We start from the raw sequence: 13,951 nt of genomic DNA, 5'->3' as shown, positions 1-13,951 counted from the left end.
GAGCAGACAGCGCAGAAGCCCGCCAGGCCGCAGCCAGCGTGGTACAAGCTAGGGTATTAACCCTGCCCCTAGCCGGTCTGCCAGGCCTCGTAGACGCCGGCGAAGAAGTCGGAACATGATGCTCCAGCCGGACTCCACTAGCCTCGGGCGTAGATAACGAGAGAGCATTGGACAAACCATCTTCAACTCCTCCAAGGATACCTTGGGTCAGCTCTGATGTGAAGACCGCCTCTCAAGGGAGGGACTAGTAGCTTCCAACCTCTCAACAACCTCAATGGCAAGCGACGTCTAGGGGTTGGGGTTGAATGGAGTTGAGTACACGTAAGTGCGTGACTCCCTTACGGCAAAAGACCCAATCTGCCATCGTAAGACCCTTCTCTGCCACCAAAAAGACCCCCCTAGCGATTTCACCGTTTGGTTCTGTGTAACCGCGTCCCCCCTCTTACGACAAAAGACCTCCTCTGCCGCGAAAAAAGACCCGATGACGTTGATGTACTTCTCCCGACCGATCAATTCAACAGCAGTTTGTACTGCACGCATTGGGCATCTAGCCCTTGCTTAGGAGCGAAGGGGGGCATCTAGCCCCGCGCTCCTTCTCTATCACGCGCCGCCGCCCTCTCCCTTCTCATAGCCACCGCCTCTCTCTCTCTGCTTGCACCGCCTCCTCTCCGTGTTGATCCACCCGGAGGACGACGCCTGGAGATGAGCAATCGGTCCCTCCTTCGCCCAGCAGGTTCGTTTCCCCTCGGAGGATGAAATCCATGGGGAACATGACCGGCGGGGTGGAGGTGGAGGGTTCGTCGGTGGCATGGAAAGACGAAGACGCCGTCGTCGGGGATGGAGACAGGAACTCGTCGATCCGGTTTGCAGTTTGCACACGCGGTCAGCATACTGAGCGCTAGCGCCGTCGTTGGAGGTGAGGGTCATCGTGGGTGTGCAGTGCCGATGCGCAACTATCCCTCACACGGGTGGCACTGCTTCGACTGCTATCCAGAGTTCCAGACATGTAAGTGGCGTTCTATCTTTCCCTCTCTCTTCTCTCCGATTGTAAGTTTGAGGAGATTTCTTTCTTGTCTCGGCTTGTAGAGGTATGTTCCTGTGGATATTCGATTGATGATTTGATCTGGTTGGTTCGCTCAGATCATAAAATTAGAAGGGCCACGATCCGGAGATCAAGTTAAGCTGAGCGCTCACAAACTGCTCCCTTTTGTTCAGTAGCGAATATGTTTCATACAGAAGTGGCTGGATATTGGTTTACTTAGATTTTATACATGATCAATGTCTGATTGATTGTTAGTGGCTTTATCTTGTCCATTCAGTGGATGGATGGCACCAGTAGATTTATGTTGAGCAGTAATCATATCCCTGATGTTGCTCTTTTGCAGGGACCGCACTTCTCGCTGGGTCATGGTTTCTTCGTATGCAGAGTCGTTGCCGAATGAGCCGCCTCTCGCCTGTTAGGTCTATACTTCTCCTATGCTTACCTACGGCTGACATTTTTTTGCTTACAGTCTAGGTACTGGTCGACGACTGTTTGATTTTGTGAGAGCTTCTGATGTAGCCCGACCTACGGTCTATGCTTCATCATGCGCGTCAACGTCAAGTACCACACTCAAGGCCGAGGTCACGGAGGCATGGAAGAGAAGAAGGAAGAAGATGCGTCCGAGGTCGCCAAGAAGAAGAAGTCGCATGAAGCATCACCTCCGGGCCGGATTGTCCACCCCCATCAAGGCCGGACAATCCGCCCTCCCCATGCACTTCCAACACTTGGGCCTAGCCCATGTAACCTCCCTCTATGCTATTTATATGCTTAAACTACCCCTCCTTAGTGGTTCCCTATATATAGGCTCCCACCTCCCCCTTCATTAGGTTAGACTAGATGAACTAGAATTTGGCTCATGCCTCCACCATCCCTTTGGGATTAGGGAAACTCCCTCCTTAGATTATCATATCTATTGTATCAAGGCACTCCTTATATGATTAGTCTCTCACACTTGTGATTCTACCACCGGTCTCTCACTCGTGTGATTTCACCGATCGTATACCGATCTTCCTCTCGGGGATTCTACCGCGTGTCTCTCCCTTGAGAGATTCTATCGGGATAGTGCTTCGGGCTATCGGGAGTAAACCGGAATTGTATCGGGTTGTGTTACGTGCGCTCGCGTGTGTTCATCGTGTTCTTCGCCGTGTTCTTCGTGTTCTTCCTCTCCCCCGCCTTTCCCTCGGTCAATTCGTGAGATCGGGCAATCCACGTGGCCTTAGGCTCCATTATATGGTATCAGAGTAAAGGTTGCCACGAATTTGACCCTCGAATCTCTCCAATTTCGCCCAAAATTTTTTCCGAAAATTTTGTTCAAAAAATAGCTCGAAATTTGATCTCTGGATTTGTTGAGTTTTTTATGGTTTTGGTCCACAGATCTGTTGTCTCTAGTTGATCAACTTCCCTGCAAATTTTCGTGCTCCAATTCCTCATATATCTGCTGCAATCGACGAATTTTCCCATCAATTTCCGCTGTTCTTCGCGGAGTTCTTCCTGACCGGCACTGCCGGCTGGCCCTCCACCGCACTGCCGCCGGCCACCTCCGCTGCTCCAAGTCGCCGCCTCACGCCCACCTCCAGATCCGCTGCCGGCCGCCCGCCCACACTCCGCTCGACCTCCCACGCGGCCGCCGCCAGCCACGCCTTGGCACGCCCAGACGCGCGCAGGCCCTACTCCCGCTCGCATCCGCACGAGCCGCACCACCCGCGTGCTGCGCGAGCCGCCGCCGCCCCTGGCTCCCATCCGCTCCCTTCCCCGCACGCAACAGCAGGCCCTGCGCGCCAAACCACCTTGGGCCACCACCGCATTCCGCCTCCGCTCCCTGCCGTCGTCTGGCCCGCCGAGCCTGCACCATCATCGCCCCAAGCGCACGCCCGCAAGCCCATGCAGGCAAAGCCACGCACGCGCCTCCACCAGCTCGCTCCCGTGTGCTGCATCCGGCCGCGCGCTGCGCATCAAGAACTCTCGCTTGATTTCCTGGTCAACACCATCGCGCAACTTCTGCTCCCAATCGCCCACGCACATAGCGCCTAGTTCCAACCGGAGCCAAACCGGGCGGCACGCCGAGAAAATTCCTCGGACCGGAGCCAAACCGGGCGGCACGCCGGATGGTCCGGCCCAAGATCCGGTCAAACCGGCCACTTGACCGGATTTCACAATATTTGACCCAAGTTTCGCACCGTTTTGACTCCTCTTTTTAAATTTTGACAACTTTTCAGATCCCGTTTGACTCCAAATTTTAACAGCATCCCCCAAATACTCCACATAATCCATCTCTAATTTTTGACGATTTTTGGAACCCAACTTTTGACCGCTCGTTTTGACCCAACTTTTCGGGCATTGACATAATTTGCCCGGTTTCCGTTTTGGAGTGCCTTTGGTCCGTGAGAACCGCTTCCGCGCCTACATCAACACCGCGACAACGACATCGGCACCCCGGATTCCGGCGCATCTTCGACACCATCGTCATCACCATCATCGCAAGTTCGTGTGCTTGACACCGCCTAACGTCAATAGGTATAACTTGCCTCCCCTACCCCTTGTAGCCCCTTTCTTCCTTTGCGTACCTATCCCATTGAGAGTGGCTTTTCGAGCGTTGCGAAGCATTGCACAAGTATCATGACCGTGAGAGGGTGTGTGTGCGTTGTGTTGAGCAAAGATCCGAAGCAAGCTCGGTGAGAAAGATACACAAAACAAGAAAAAGTGTGACATATACATAGAGAAAAAGAAAGCTTCTAAGCATAGAAAAAAAAGTGATTAAAAGAGAAAAGAAAAAAATAAGAAATAGAAAAGAGTGTGTGTCCACCGATACCGAGAAGTGCAAAGTTTGTGAGCACTAAGAGAGAAAAGAGAAGAGTGGCATTTGTGCAAATCTTGTTGCTTCTTTCTTGTGCAACCAAGGTACGGTCTCTCTTGTGTTGGCGTGACATCGAGCATATAGTCTTCGTTAGGACCATCTTTATCACTTGCTCACTTCCTTGGTCGCGCTAACCCCATTGTTCTCCGTTGTGTGTGTTTCCGTGTTTCCTTGACATAGATCACCACTTTTGACATTTGACTTTGGATCTTACCCACATTTGACAATAGAATTTTCCGTTGATCTTTTTCGTTTGCTATCCACCCTTACCCACCACATATAGAGTTCCTAGCCTTTTGCGTGTGCTTTGAGTGTGTGTGTGAGTAACCCCGATACATTTCGATTTTGCTCTTGACTTGAACCATTTTTCCGATACTTTCTTGAAAGGTGGGATACTTGTGTAGTTTTCCTTCCACCATACATATACACCTATCCTAGTGAGATATACATGATGACCCCACAAGAGCAAGCCGAGATGAGAGCATACTTCGCCGAGCTAGATGCTCGAGAAGCCCAAATGACACCCAAAGAAAAAGCCGAGTGCAATGCATACTTCAAACACCTTGAGAGCAGGAGTGATACACCCCATGAGTCGAGTGAGGATCTTTCGATTTCTAACAACTTAACCTCTACTATTCTTGTGTTGTCTTCCTCTTTGCTAGGTTGCTCGGACATCGACGACGCCATTGCCATGGAGATGAGGGATTCCACTATATGTGAGATGAGCGACTCCACTATATGTGAGATATGTGACTCCACTATATGTGAGATGAGCGACTCCACTATATGTGAGATGAGTGCATCCAATATATGTGAGATTGAGAGCCTCCACTTCGAGAGCATGAGTGGTACACCGAGTGAGATGAGAGTGGTACTTGATAGGTCATGTGAGGCCATTTCGAATTCTAACAACTTACCCTCTACCTCTAGTGTGTTTCCTTGTGTCTTATTAGGTCCCATGGATGACGAGATGCCGATCATGGAGAAGATGTACATGGTCCATGAAGATGATGATATCACACCATGCTTGATTGAAGATGAACATGGAGGCCACATCGAGCCTACCTCTTCCACAACACCTACCTCATATGAGTGGGACTACAAAGGTACCTATATGGGTGTTGATGATGCCATGATCCCACTAGTGGACATGATGCTTTGTGAGTGCTTGCATGAGTTGGATGATTCTATTGCTATGTCATATGCTTCTTTCACTTGTGATACTTGTGATACCACTATTGTTGATCATGTGGAATTAGTTGCTTGTGACAATTTGACCATGCCATGCCATGATACAAACTTGAACATGTTTTGTGCTACATGCTTGCAATATTCTCCCATTAATGCAACCAAAATATTGAACACTTGCTCTTTCCAATGCTTGGTTTGCAATGATGTTAATATGCGTGTGAATGAGATTGCCCCCATAGCTCTCTCACATTTTGGAGACTTTGCATATATCCATGTTGAGGATGTTCCCATGTTTACTCCGCATATTCACCACATCTACTATGGTAAATTGCTTAATGCTAATGGTGATGTGCAAAAGAAATGGACCATCATGATGAATGATGTGTTCATATACCATGCACACACGTTCTTTGCTTTGCCTATTGTGTGTGTAGGTACACGGAAGACAAGGTCAACCTCGATTGAGCACGAGTTGACCAAACGAGCTCTTGAGAGCATAATACAAGTACACGTGACTTGTGATGAGCGTCAATGAGTGGTTCCGCCCACATACTTCAACGACCCAAGATCTCTCGATGAGAGCACACCGGCATCTTGCTAAGGTGACCTCCTTCTACTTACGGCCTCTTGCTAAACACATTGAACTTTGGCTACGCTTTGATTGCTCCTTTGCTTTTCTTCTGCTATTGATAGGGCTCTCGACAAGTGAAGGAACATTCAAGCGTTGGTATCATCTACCTCCTCTACACGTTCATGGAGACTCATCGTCGAGGACGACTCTTTTTCAAGTGGGGGGAGATGATGTAGCCCGACCTACGGTCTACGCTTCATCATGCGCGTCAACGTCAAGAACCACACTCAAGGCCGAGGTCACGGAGGCATGGAAGAGAAGAAGGAAGAAGATGCGTCTGAGGTCGCCAAGAAGAAGTCGCATGAAGCATCACCTCCGGGCCGGATTGTCCACCCCCATCAAGGCCGGACAATCCGTCCTCCCCATGCACTTCCAACACTTGGGCCTAGCCCATGTAACCTCCCTCTATGCTATTTTTATGCCTAAACTACCCCTCCTTAGTTGCTCCCTATATATAGGCTCCCACCTCCCCCTTCATTAGGTTAGAGTAGATGAACTAGAATTTCGCTCATGCCTCCACCATCCCTTTGGGATTAGGAAAACCCCCTCCTTAGATTATCATATCTATTGTATTAAGGCACTCCTTATATGATTAGTCTCTCACACTTGTGATTCTACCACCGGTCTCTCACTTGTGTGATTCCACCGATCGTATACCGATCTTCCTCTCGGGGATTCTACCGCGTGTCTCTCTCTTGAGAGATTCTATCGGGATAGTGGTTCGGGCTATCGGGAGTAAACCGGAATTGTATCGGGTTGTGTTGCGTGTGTTCGCGTGTGTTCATCGTGTTCTTCGCCGTGTTCTTCGTGTTCTTCCTCTCCACCGCCTTCCCCTCGGTCAATTCGTGAGATCGGGCAACCCACGTGGCCTTAGGCTCCATTAGCTTCTGTGAGTGGTAGTTTAATATCCATTCCCTGCTTGTTCTCTTGCGCTTACCTACCATTAATATTTCTGCTTATAATTTAGTGTTGGTTGATAGTAGTTCGATTTTACTAAGAGTTGTCTGTGTGTACTTGAATCCCTGCTTATGCTTAATGCTTGATTGTCCACTGTACAATTGGGAACTGATCATGTATTGTTGTTTCCTTTGATTTTGAAGGAAAAAACTTGTCCGTATTTGTGCACAAATTTGTGAGACAAATGTGATTTCGGCTCAGGTTTATCCCTGACTTTGTATACCTCTCCTGTACTTTACTTTTTTGGCAATAATTAGCATTTAACAAATGTGATTTCCAATATGTTACAACAGCAGTAATTAGCATTTAAGACAAGAATTCTAACTTATGTTGACTGTCTTGTCATGTGAAGTTCTGTGAGTTGATGACTAGATTCTTAGTATATGCTTCTAAATTTTGAATAAGAGTTGATTTAAAGCTAGAGTAATTTGAATATGGTAACTATCTGGAATCATCAATCCATAGACAGTGAAAATCTGAATAACATGACATATTTCTTAACGTATTGGTTGCTATTGTGCATATGCAGCGACTATGTCAAAGCATAGAAGCATCTTGCAGTTAATGGTAGTTTCTTCTATAATGTTGTTTGTCGAAAGGTTCTCACTTTATTCCTTTCTTGTAGTTGTAGTTTAATTGTGGGTTTTCGAATAGAGATTGACGATTGCTTCAGGTTTTTCTTCCACTTATTATTCTGATCTTTGTGTTCGGATTATGTGCCTGCAAGTCAGTCTATGATGCTGAGCTTGTAATGAGCACCAGGCATTTTGAGATTGCCCTGGAGCAGCAAGCAGGTTGTGTCAATTTGGTTTAGAGTTTAGGAAAGAGAATTTCTACAATTAAAGGTGAATTAGTGTCAACCATGTTCGATTTTTTTTCTTAAGCTCTTCCTAAGAATCGTCTGCGTATTTATAAGGACTTGTTACGGCAATCCACGATTTACTTCAGAATTATGTTTCTCTTCTTGGATATTTTCAGTTCTGCATATAAAACTAACTGAAGGGAGCATCAAAAATAAAGTTGTTTGGTTAGCCATTTGGTGAGTGCAGGAAATATCTCAAACTGTTGGAGGCTCTGTTTCTTTGTATGAACGTTTCGACAAAAATCCTTCATGTTGCCTTGTTAATTCTGCTTGTACATTTTTTTGATGTTTTCCCTTGTATCTTTGAGTTTCTTTTCCCTTCAAATATCTTGTCTCGTCGTTGGTCGAATCCATTCTACATGCGACTGAAAGCATGACGCGTGGAGAAAGACAGGTCTGTCGTGGCCACCTAATGTGGCAGCCTCGCCTGCTCAGCCTACCTGATATTTCTTGGCTCTGGATTTTTCACTTTCTTGTTTTCTTGATTTTTTGGTTCTGTTCATTAGTTAGCTTTTGTCACACGTTTCTTCCATTTTTCAGTCAGAAGCCAGTAGTAGAACTCAAATTGTCAAGATTATTGTTTAATCCTTCAGACTCGATTTATCCTTGTGCCTTTTTCCAATATCTCTTTGTTTTTAACCTTTTTACAGAACTATGACACGCTGATCGTTCAGGATGGGATGGTGTAGCAGAAATAAATGGAAATATTGTGAAGAAGAGCATGTACCGGTCTACGGGAACCCTGAGGGAACGTGATTCTCTATTTCTTATCATGAGAAGCGAAATGGCTTCAATAGATGCAGAACAATCATTGGAGCAGGTAGCAACGGTTGTTCCATGTTATTTCTTCTGGGAGATCAATACTGCTGACTATGGTTTAGATCACCCTCTGTGGCTTTGCATGATGAAGTTTTTCAATTTGTAAAGTAACGCCTTCATATAGTGAAAGATGATGGCTTAGCTTTTGCACCTTGTATTTTGTTCTAACAGAACTTACCAGATCCTAGGTTGGTTGCTTTTTTTGAGCAATCTAGAGCAGTAATAGCTTGAGCATGAAGGTTTTTGAACCTCTGACCTGTGTAACCATCAGGTTCTGCTAGAACATCTTGAAAGACAGAGCTTTAGGAGAAATTACTGCTCCTCATGAACATTGCAGTTCGTGTAATTCACTTAGTTCAGGTTGTTGCTATTAATTTCTTTCATGCTCTTGGCATGATTCATGTTGCTATTCAATATTCATACCATGCGCCTGCTAAATTTGGTGCATCAGGAAATATTTAACTCGGTTTGTGGTTACATTTCAACATTTTCCAATACTAGCTAATCATACATTTTTCAGATGATTGACCGGTTCTAGGCTATTTACATACAAAAAAATATTATAGATTAAAGGGTGTGTATGCATGGGGCGTTGATTTGGCCCGCCTATGACCGGCGAGGAGCTACCCCAAGGGGCAGCCCAACCACTAGTTACCACAAACTGAGTGCACGCTGTAAGAGTTCCTCCAGAAAAAGCGACCCCAGACCCACCAAACAGTGCATTAGGCATAGAAAAATCGGAAGGCCCGTTCCTAGCCTCTGAAGTATCCATAGAATCATCCATCTCCTTGACATTACCATTTCCACCCCCATCACCATCAGCCTTCTTCATCCACACAAACAGAACGAAGTCAGGCTTGGAACATAATCAGCAGGCTCCATACGAAAACAGAACTCACACCCCTTGAGATTAACCACAATGTCAGACTTTGCAAAAGCACCAGCATCATCCCTAGACTTATCAAGAACCCTACAATCAAACATGGCAACCAGGATGCGCACAACACCTCCGCATCTGAAGACTAATAAGATCCACATCCAGAGATTTTCCCACGAGAGAACGAACGGCCTAGAGACCCAAGAATTGTCGCACATTATAGGGTACGCCCTCTACATGGAGCCAAACCTTCTCAAGCTCAAGCTTATGAGGCACCTCAGAGGACTGCCATGCCGAGATTCTGACATCAGAGTTAAAAGAGGAAACACCAACGTGAATACCATCCACACTGTCCAAATCCTCGAAAGAGGGAAGGCTAATCAAGAACTCGTTGTCCCCATGAGGCAGCGCTTCCCACTTCCATTTAGGAAAATTTGTGAACCCGGATTGTATCTACCACATACAACGGATCTTGATAAGCGAGCCGTCACTGTTAGGATTGCGGGTATGTTCCCACAATGACGAATCTCGTAACAAATTTCCATGTCTTCTTCTAGTTATGACTAGTTTTCCTTCCCGCCTGTGTGCGACTTGTTTGCTCTTAGAATTTTTTTGGTCTTCTCTGTCGACAATATACAATGGAGGCAGCTAGAGAACTAGACTAGTTAACATTTTTTCCAAACGAATTCAGGGCAATCCACGTATGGCGCTATCGATCCATCACTCTCACGAGCAAAGTTTATACAGACCCCTCAAGTTGAGCAATGATATGGCGTGAGGTATCCTCGACGTTGACTCGGACTCGGTGCTTTATATAAGCCGTAAGTACGGTCTCTTGTCTGCAATGATTTAGAAGCCATCCTCACCAAGCAAAAAAAAAACTAGTAGTTAATTGCATGTCATGTCATTGTTCGTTTCTTTGCCACGACTAAATGGCAGCATCAAATTGCTTATTTAAAATCTGGTATACGAATAATTAGCATGCGTTCTCATCTCAAGACGAAGAGGACAAAACTAATTTTATTCATTTTGAAGATGAATGTTGGTCGTGAGCCGATTAGGTAGATATTGTTAGGCACGTTAAAACGTACAAAATTGTTGTTAGGTCTACTTGCTTGAATTTTGTAGCCCTCTTGCCCGATTCTGTAATCTTGCTGATTGAAGTTGTATCGTCGACGAGAATAATTAACTGTAACTGGGAGTAGAGGTTGCTCACTTCTATCCAACTATGCAATGGCAACTGATCATAGGCAGCAGCAGCCTCGTGACTTCTAACAGAAGTTAGTTGTGACTTCTGACTAGTCGCGAGGTCCTCGACCAACACAAACATTCATGTTCTGGTTAACTAGTATAGACAGCCAACATGTATATGTCTGTCCAGCTGAGGTATATATGAACATGCTACTTTACAATTCTTTAAGCTCGAAATGCTACTAATTGGTAGCGAGCGGTTACGGGCGAAGACTACAAATGCAGAGTTAGTACCATGCTACCCCTTTGAGATTTTGAATTTTGGCTTCAGAAATACTTTACACGTAGTAAAAATCACTGGATTGCAGTGAAATTAAATGACTTTGTTTTCATTTTGACAAAGAACTATTTTTACTTGAATTTAATTGAACTCCAATCATATTTCTGAGATATGTTGACTTATTGGAATCTTTGTGTATATACTATACTATAATTGCTGAGATATTTTGACTTATTGGGAATCTTTGTATATACTACTATAATAGCATAGATAATTTGACTGTAAGTCAATTGTTTCTCTGCATATAGAAATGATGGAAAATTCCAATTTTTTGTTGAAAATTCATTGAATATGAGAACCCCCGGCATGTAAGGCACTGAGTACCGTGCTGAGCTAGGTTTTCCGGGTATACTGAGGTTACCACCTTGCATTTACACACAACACAACTAAAGGAGTAGTAGTAGACTGAATTTTTGTTGAATGTGAGAACCACCCAGCAGGAATGCGACCAAGCAAAACCTTTGGCAATTTACATGGAAATCATAGACTGCTATTTGTTCGACTACCACAGTTTTGCTTAAGTTGGTCGATAAGATATATGGATGCTTCAATGACGTCAAACACATGTCCACCACTTTTAGGTAGATCTGCATGCCAGGTAGGCTTGCCACCGGGCATTGGAACTCCTTCGTTACAAATGCATAACTAAAGTCCACATGGGTATAGTAGCTGTAGAGATACTTATTAACTACCATACGGTATGTATTAATGTATGCATGGGTAAGTCAAAATACTATCTTGGTTCCAGTCAAGGGATGTGGATACATACAAAACTAGTGATAGAGACTGAAGCTCACACACATAGCAGGTTTTTTTTTTTTACCGGGGCAAAAGCCTTACCCTAATCTATTAGTCGTTAAGAATAAGTATTTTGATAAGATAGTCTGAATCAAATAAAATACAAAGCGGGATTACTCTCCCTGCATGATTTGATCTAAACACTTCCCTCCCACGGTAACCCACAAGTGCGCTTTCTTTTTTTAATTTTTTCTAGGAGAATTAAAGGTGGCATATGCTTGGTTTTGAAGATCCTTGCATTGCGCTCGTTCTAAATTTCCCAAGTGATAAGGAGGGTAAGAGAAGCGATGGATTTGCGGTTTGGCATGTGGGAACTCCTCATATTTTACCATTAAAGGTTAACAGAGAAGCCGTCCCATTAGTTTGGTTGTATATCGGGGATGCGCAACCATTCTTGATTGTAGCTCCAACGACGAAGGGAGTATCTACCCTCGACGAACAAGTGGAAAACGAGTTATGTCCTTATATTACAGAGCTTTATGCATATGAGAGAACATATATATGCTCTGTGGTTTTAACGAGCATATATTTCCTCATGCCGGACAATGCTGATGCGTTGTTATAGGGCGTTTGATCGAAGGATCAAAAGGGTTAAAGGGTCGACGAAAATACATTTGTGCATCTCACAAAACTATACATGTGTAAATATGAGCGCCTCTATTTTTATCATAAGCACAATAATTCGTCACAACCAACAGGTCGATCATTCCCAACGGTAACTTAGATACAGATATACTGGCCACATAACAACTGCCCAGTTCAAATGTCGTAAACAGTCGAAGCAGCCAACTAATGATTTTTTTGTACGTAATTTAATACGTGTACCAAAATAAGCCTGAACTAAGCTGAAAGAAACCTTAGTGCTTGCATCCATGTGCGCAACCGTCGTCGGAGCCAGATTCGGAGCCGGAGGAGTCGCTGTCGCCGAAGGACAGTGTGCCCAGCTTGAAGTTCTTCACCAGCTCGGCAGCCGAGACAGCGCCAGCGGCTGCGAGCGAGATGTACATGGCCAAGCGCACCTGGCTGCAGAAGTTCCTCGTGCCCCCGAGGGCGCCGTCGCAGACGCTGACGCGCCGGCCGTTGGGCGAGCAGTAGGACAGGTACTCGCTGGTGGCGAACGCGGCGCCGGTGGCCGAGTAGAGCAGCGCTGGGGCGGCGACGTCGAGGATCGGCAGGAGCGCCTTGGACCACTTGCCGCTGCCCTTCTTCCACACGCTAAGGAAGATGGCCACCCCGATCATGACCGCCGCGATGGCGTTCGCCACCACGAGGTAGCTGCACGCAAGAATCACGCATGGCTGGTCATGAACAAGCGTAGATAACTACTTATGTCTCTATAAGGTGCAAGTGTCTTAATTCTTGAACGTACACGAAGGGGCCGAAGTTGCTGTAGGTGACGGTGTGCGCCGGGCCGCCGTTGTAGAGGACGATGGTGCACTGGCTCGCCGTAGCCATGAGAGCCGCCGAGGCCACCGCAAGCCCCATAGCGGCGATGCGGGCGGCGATGTTCACCGCGTGCAGGCGGCCTTTCGACTTGGCCTTGTCATCGCAAGGCATGGTCGATCGAGGGAAGAACCGATCGAAATTCAGTACGATGACTTTCGGTTCTGTTGGAGCAAAAGGCCAGCTAGCTCAATAAACTCACTACTAGAGAGCCGTGATTCGCGTGTACATATAAGCTTTGTGGCAAGGTGTTGCCGAACGTGGAGATGGTCAAACGATCGTGTGATTGGAGGGACCTTGGCCAGCTCTCGTCAGTTGTTTGCTCCCTCGCCTCACCTCTAATTAATTTCCTGTGTTAGACCACTTGTTGAGTTTGTACTCTAATCTCATTTGTGTTTTTTGAGGAAAAAACGACGATGTCCCCTAATCTCACTTGATTGGAGGGAGTGGTAGTTACAACTTACAAGCCTTGATATTTTTGTATTCTCGCTATCTACTGGCCCTTTTATTTTATTTTCATGCGCGCTTGATCAATAATTGTAGTGGATCGAGCTCATATACTCCCTGATTGGCCGCCTTCACTTTGATCAGTTTGATGACCTGGCTGGTGACCAAGCACGTCGTCAGCACACACAGAAAAAAAACATCGGTAGCCAGTCTCCTCGTGAGATGATTAAACCGCGGAGAAACTTGTTAATGATTGACCACCAGAATGTATGTGACGACACTCATCATAGACATCTCTTCTCTGGTTTTACGTCAGGATAGGTTTTTATTTTGTATACCTATCTTCGATAATAAACATAACTACTGACATGGATATTTACACTTGTCCATGTCAACTCGGCATCAAAGACGGCATTTTAAACGGGCGAGATTTGTATAGGATCTCTCCATTAGGTAAGATCAGAGAATCAGCTCACAAAATTCATTTTTAGATCTTACG

The 13,951-nt window shown here is 45.8% G+C and overlaps 1 protein-coding gene and 1 long non-coding RNA gene across 2 annotated transcripts; one reads left to right on the top strand and one right to left on the bottom strand.

The window, feature by feature from the left end:
- Positions 1–536: 536 nt before the first annotated feature.
- On the top strand, positions 537–8,702 carry LOC139830570 (uncharacterized). Its single transcript, XR_011743134.1, has 2 exons — positions 537–1,461; positions 8,188–8,702. It is a non-coding gene; the product is annotated as an uncharacterized lncRNA (long non-coding RNA).
- Positions 8,703–12,200: 3,498 nt separating this feature from the next.
- On the bottom strand, positions 12,201–13,251 carry LOC127294529 (CASP-like protein 1U3). Its single transcript, XM_051324362.2, has 2 exons — positions 12,932–13,251; positions 12,201–12,837 (listed from the first exon to the last, which is right to left on the bottom strand). Exons 1-2 carry the CDS (start codon positions 13,117–13,119, stop codon positions 12,420–12,422), a joined length of 606 nt encoding a protein of 201 aa, XP_051180322.1. The 5' UTR covers positions 13,120–13,251; the 3' UTR covers positions 12,201–12,419.
- Between the last annotated feature and the right edge of the window lie 700 nt (positions 13,252–13,951).

The sequence above is a fragment of the Lolium perenne genome, chromosome 4, assembly GCF_019359855.2.
Source record: "Lolium perenne isolate Kyuss_39 chromosome 4, Kyuss_2.0, whole genome shotgun sequence".
In the NCBI taxonomy this organism is placed as follows: domain Eukaryota; kingdom Viridiplantae; phylum Streptophyta; class Magnoliopsida; order Poales; family Poaceae; genus Lolium; species Lolium perenne.
This window is presented reverse-complemented; position numbering and strand designations above follow the sequence as displayed.

Excerpts from the sequence above, each read along its gene's own strand:
- LOC127294529 (XM_051324362.2), bottom strand. The coding sequence starts at position 13,119 with ATGCCTTGCGATGACAAGGCCAAGTCGAAAGGCCGCCTGCACGCGGTG. Across the intron at positions 12,838-12,931 it reads AGCAACTTCGGCCCCTTCGT|CTACCTCGTGGTGGCGAACG; the intron begins GTACGTTCAAGA and ends TCTTGCGTGCAG.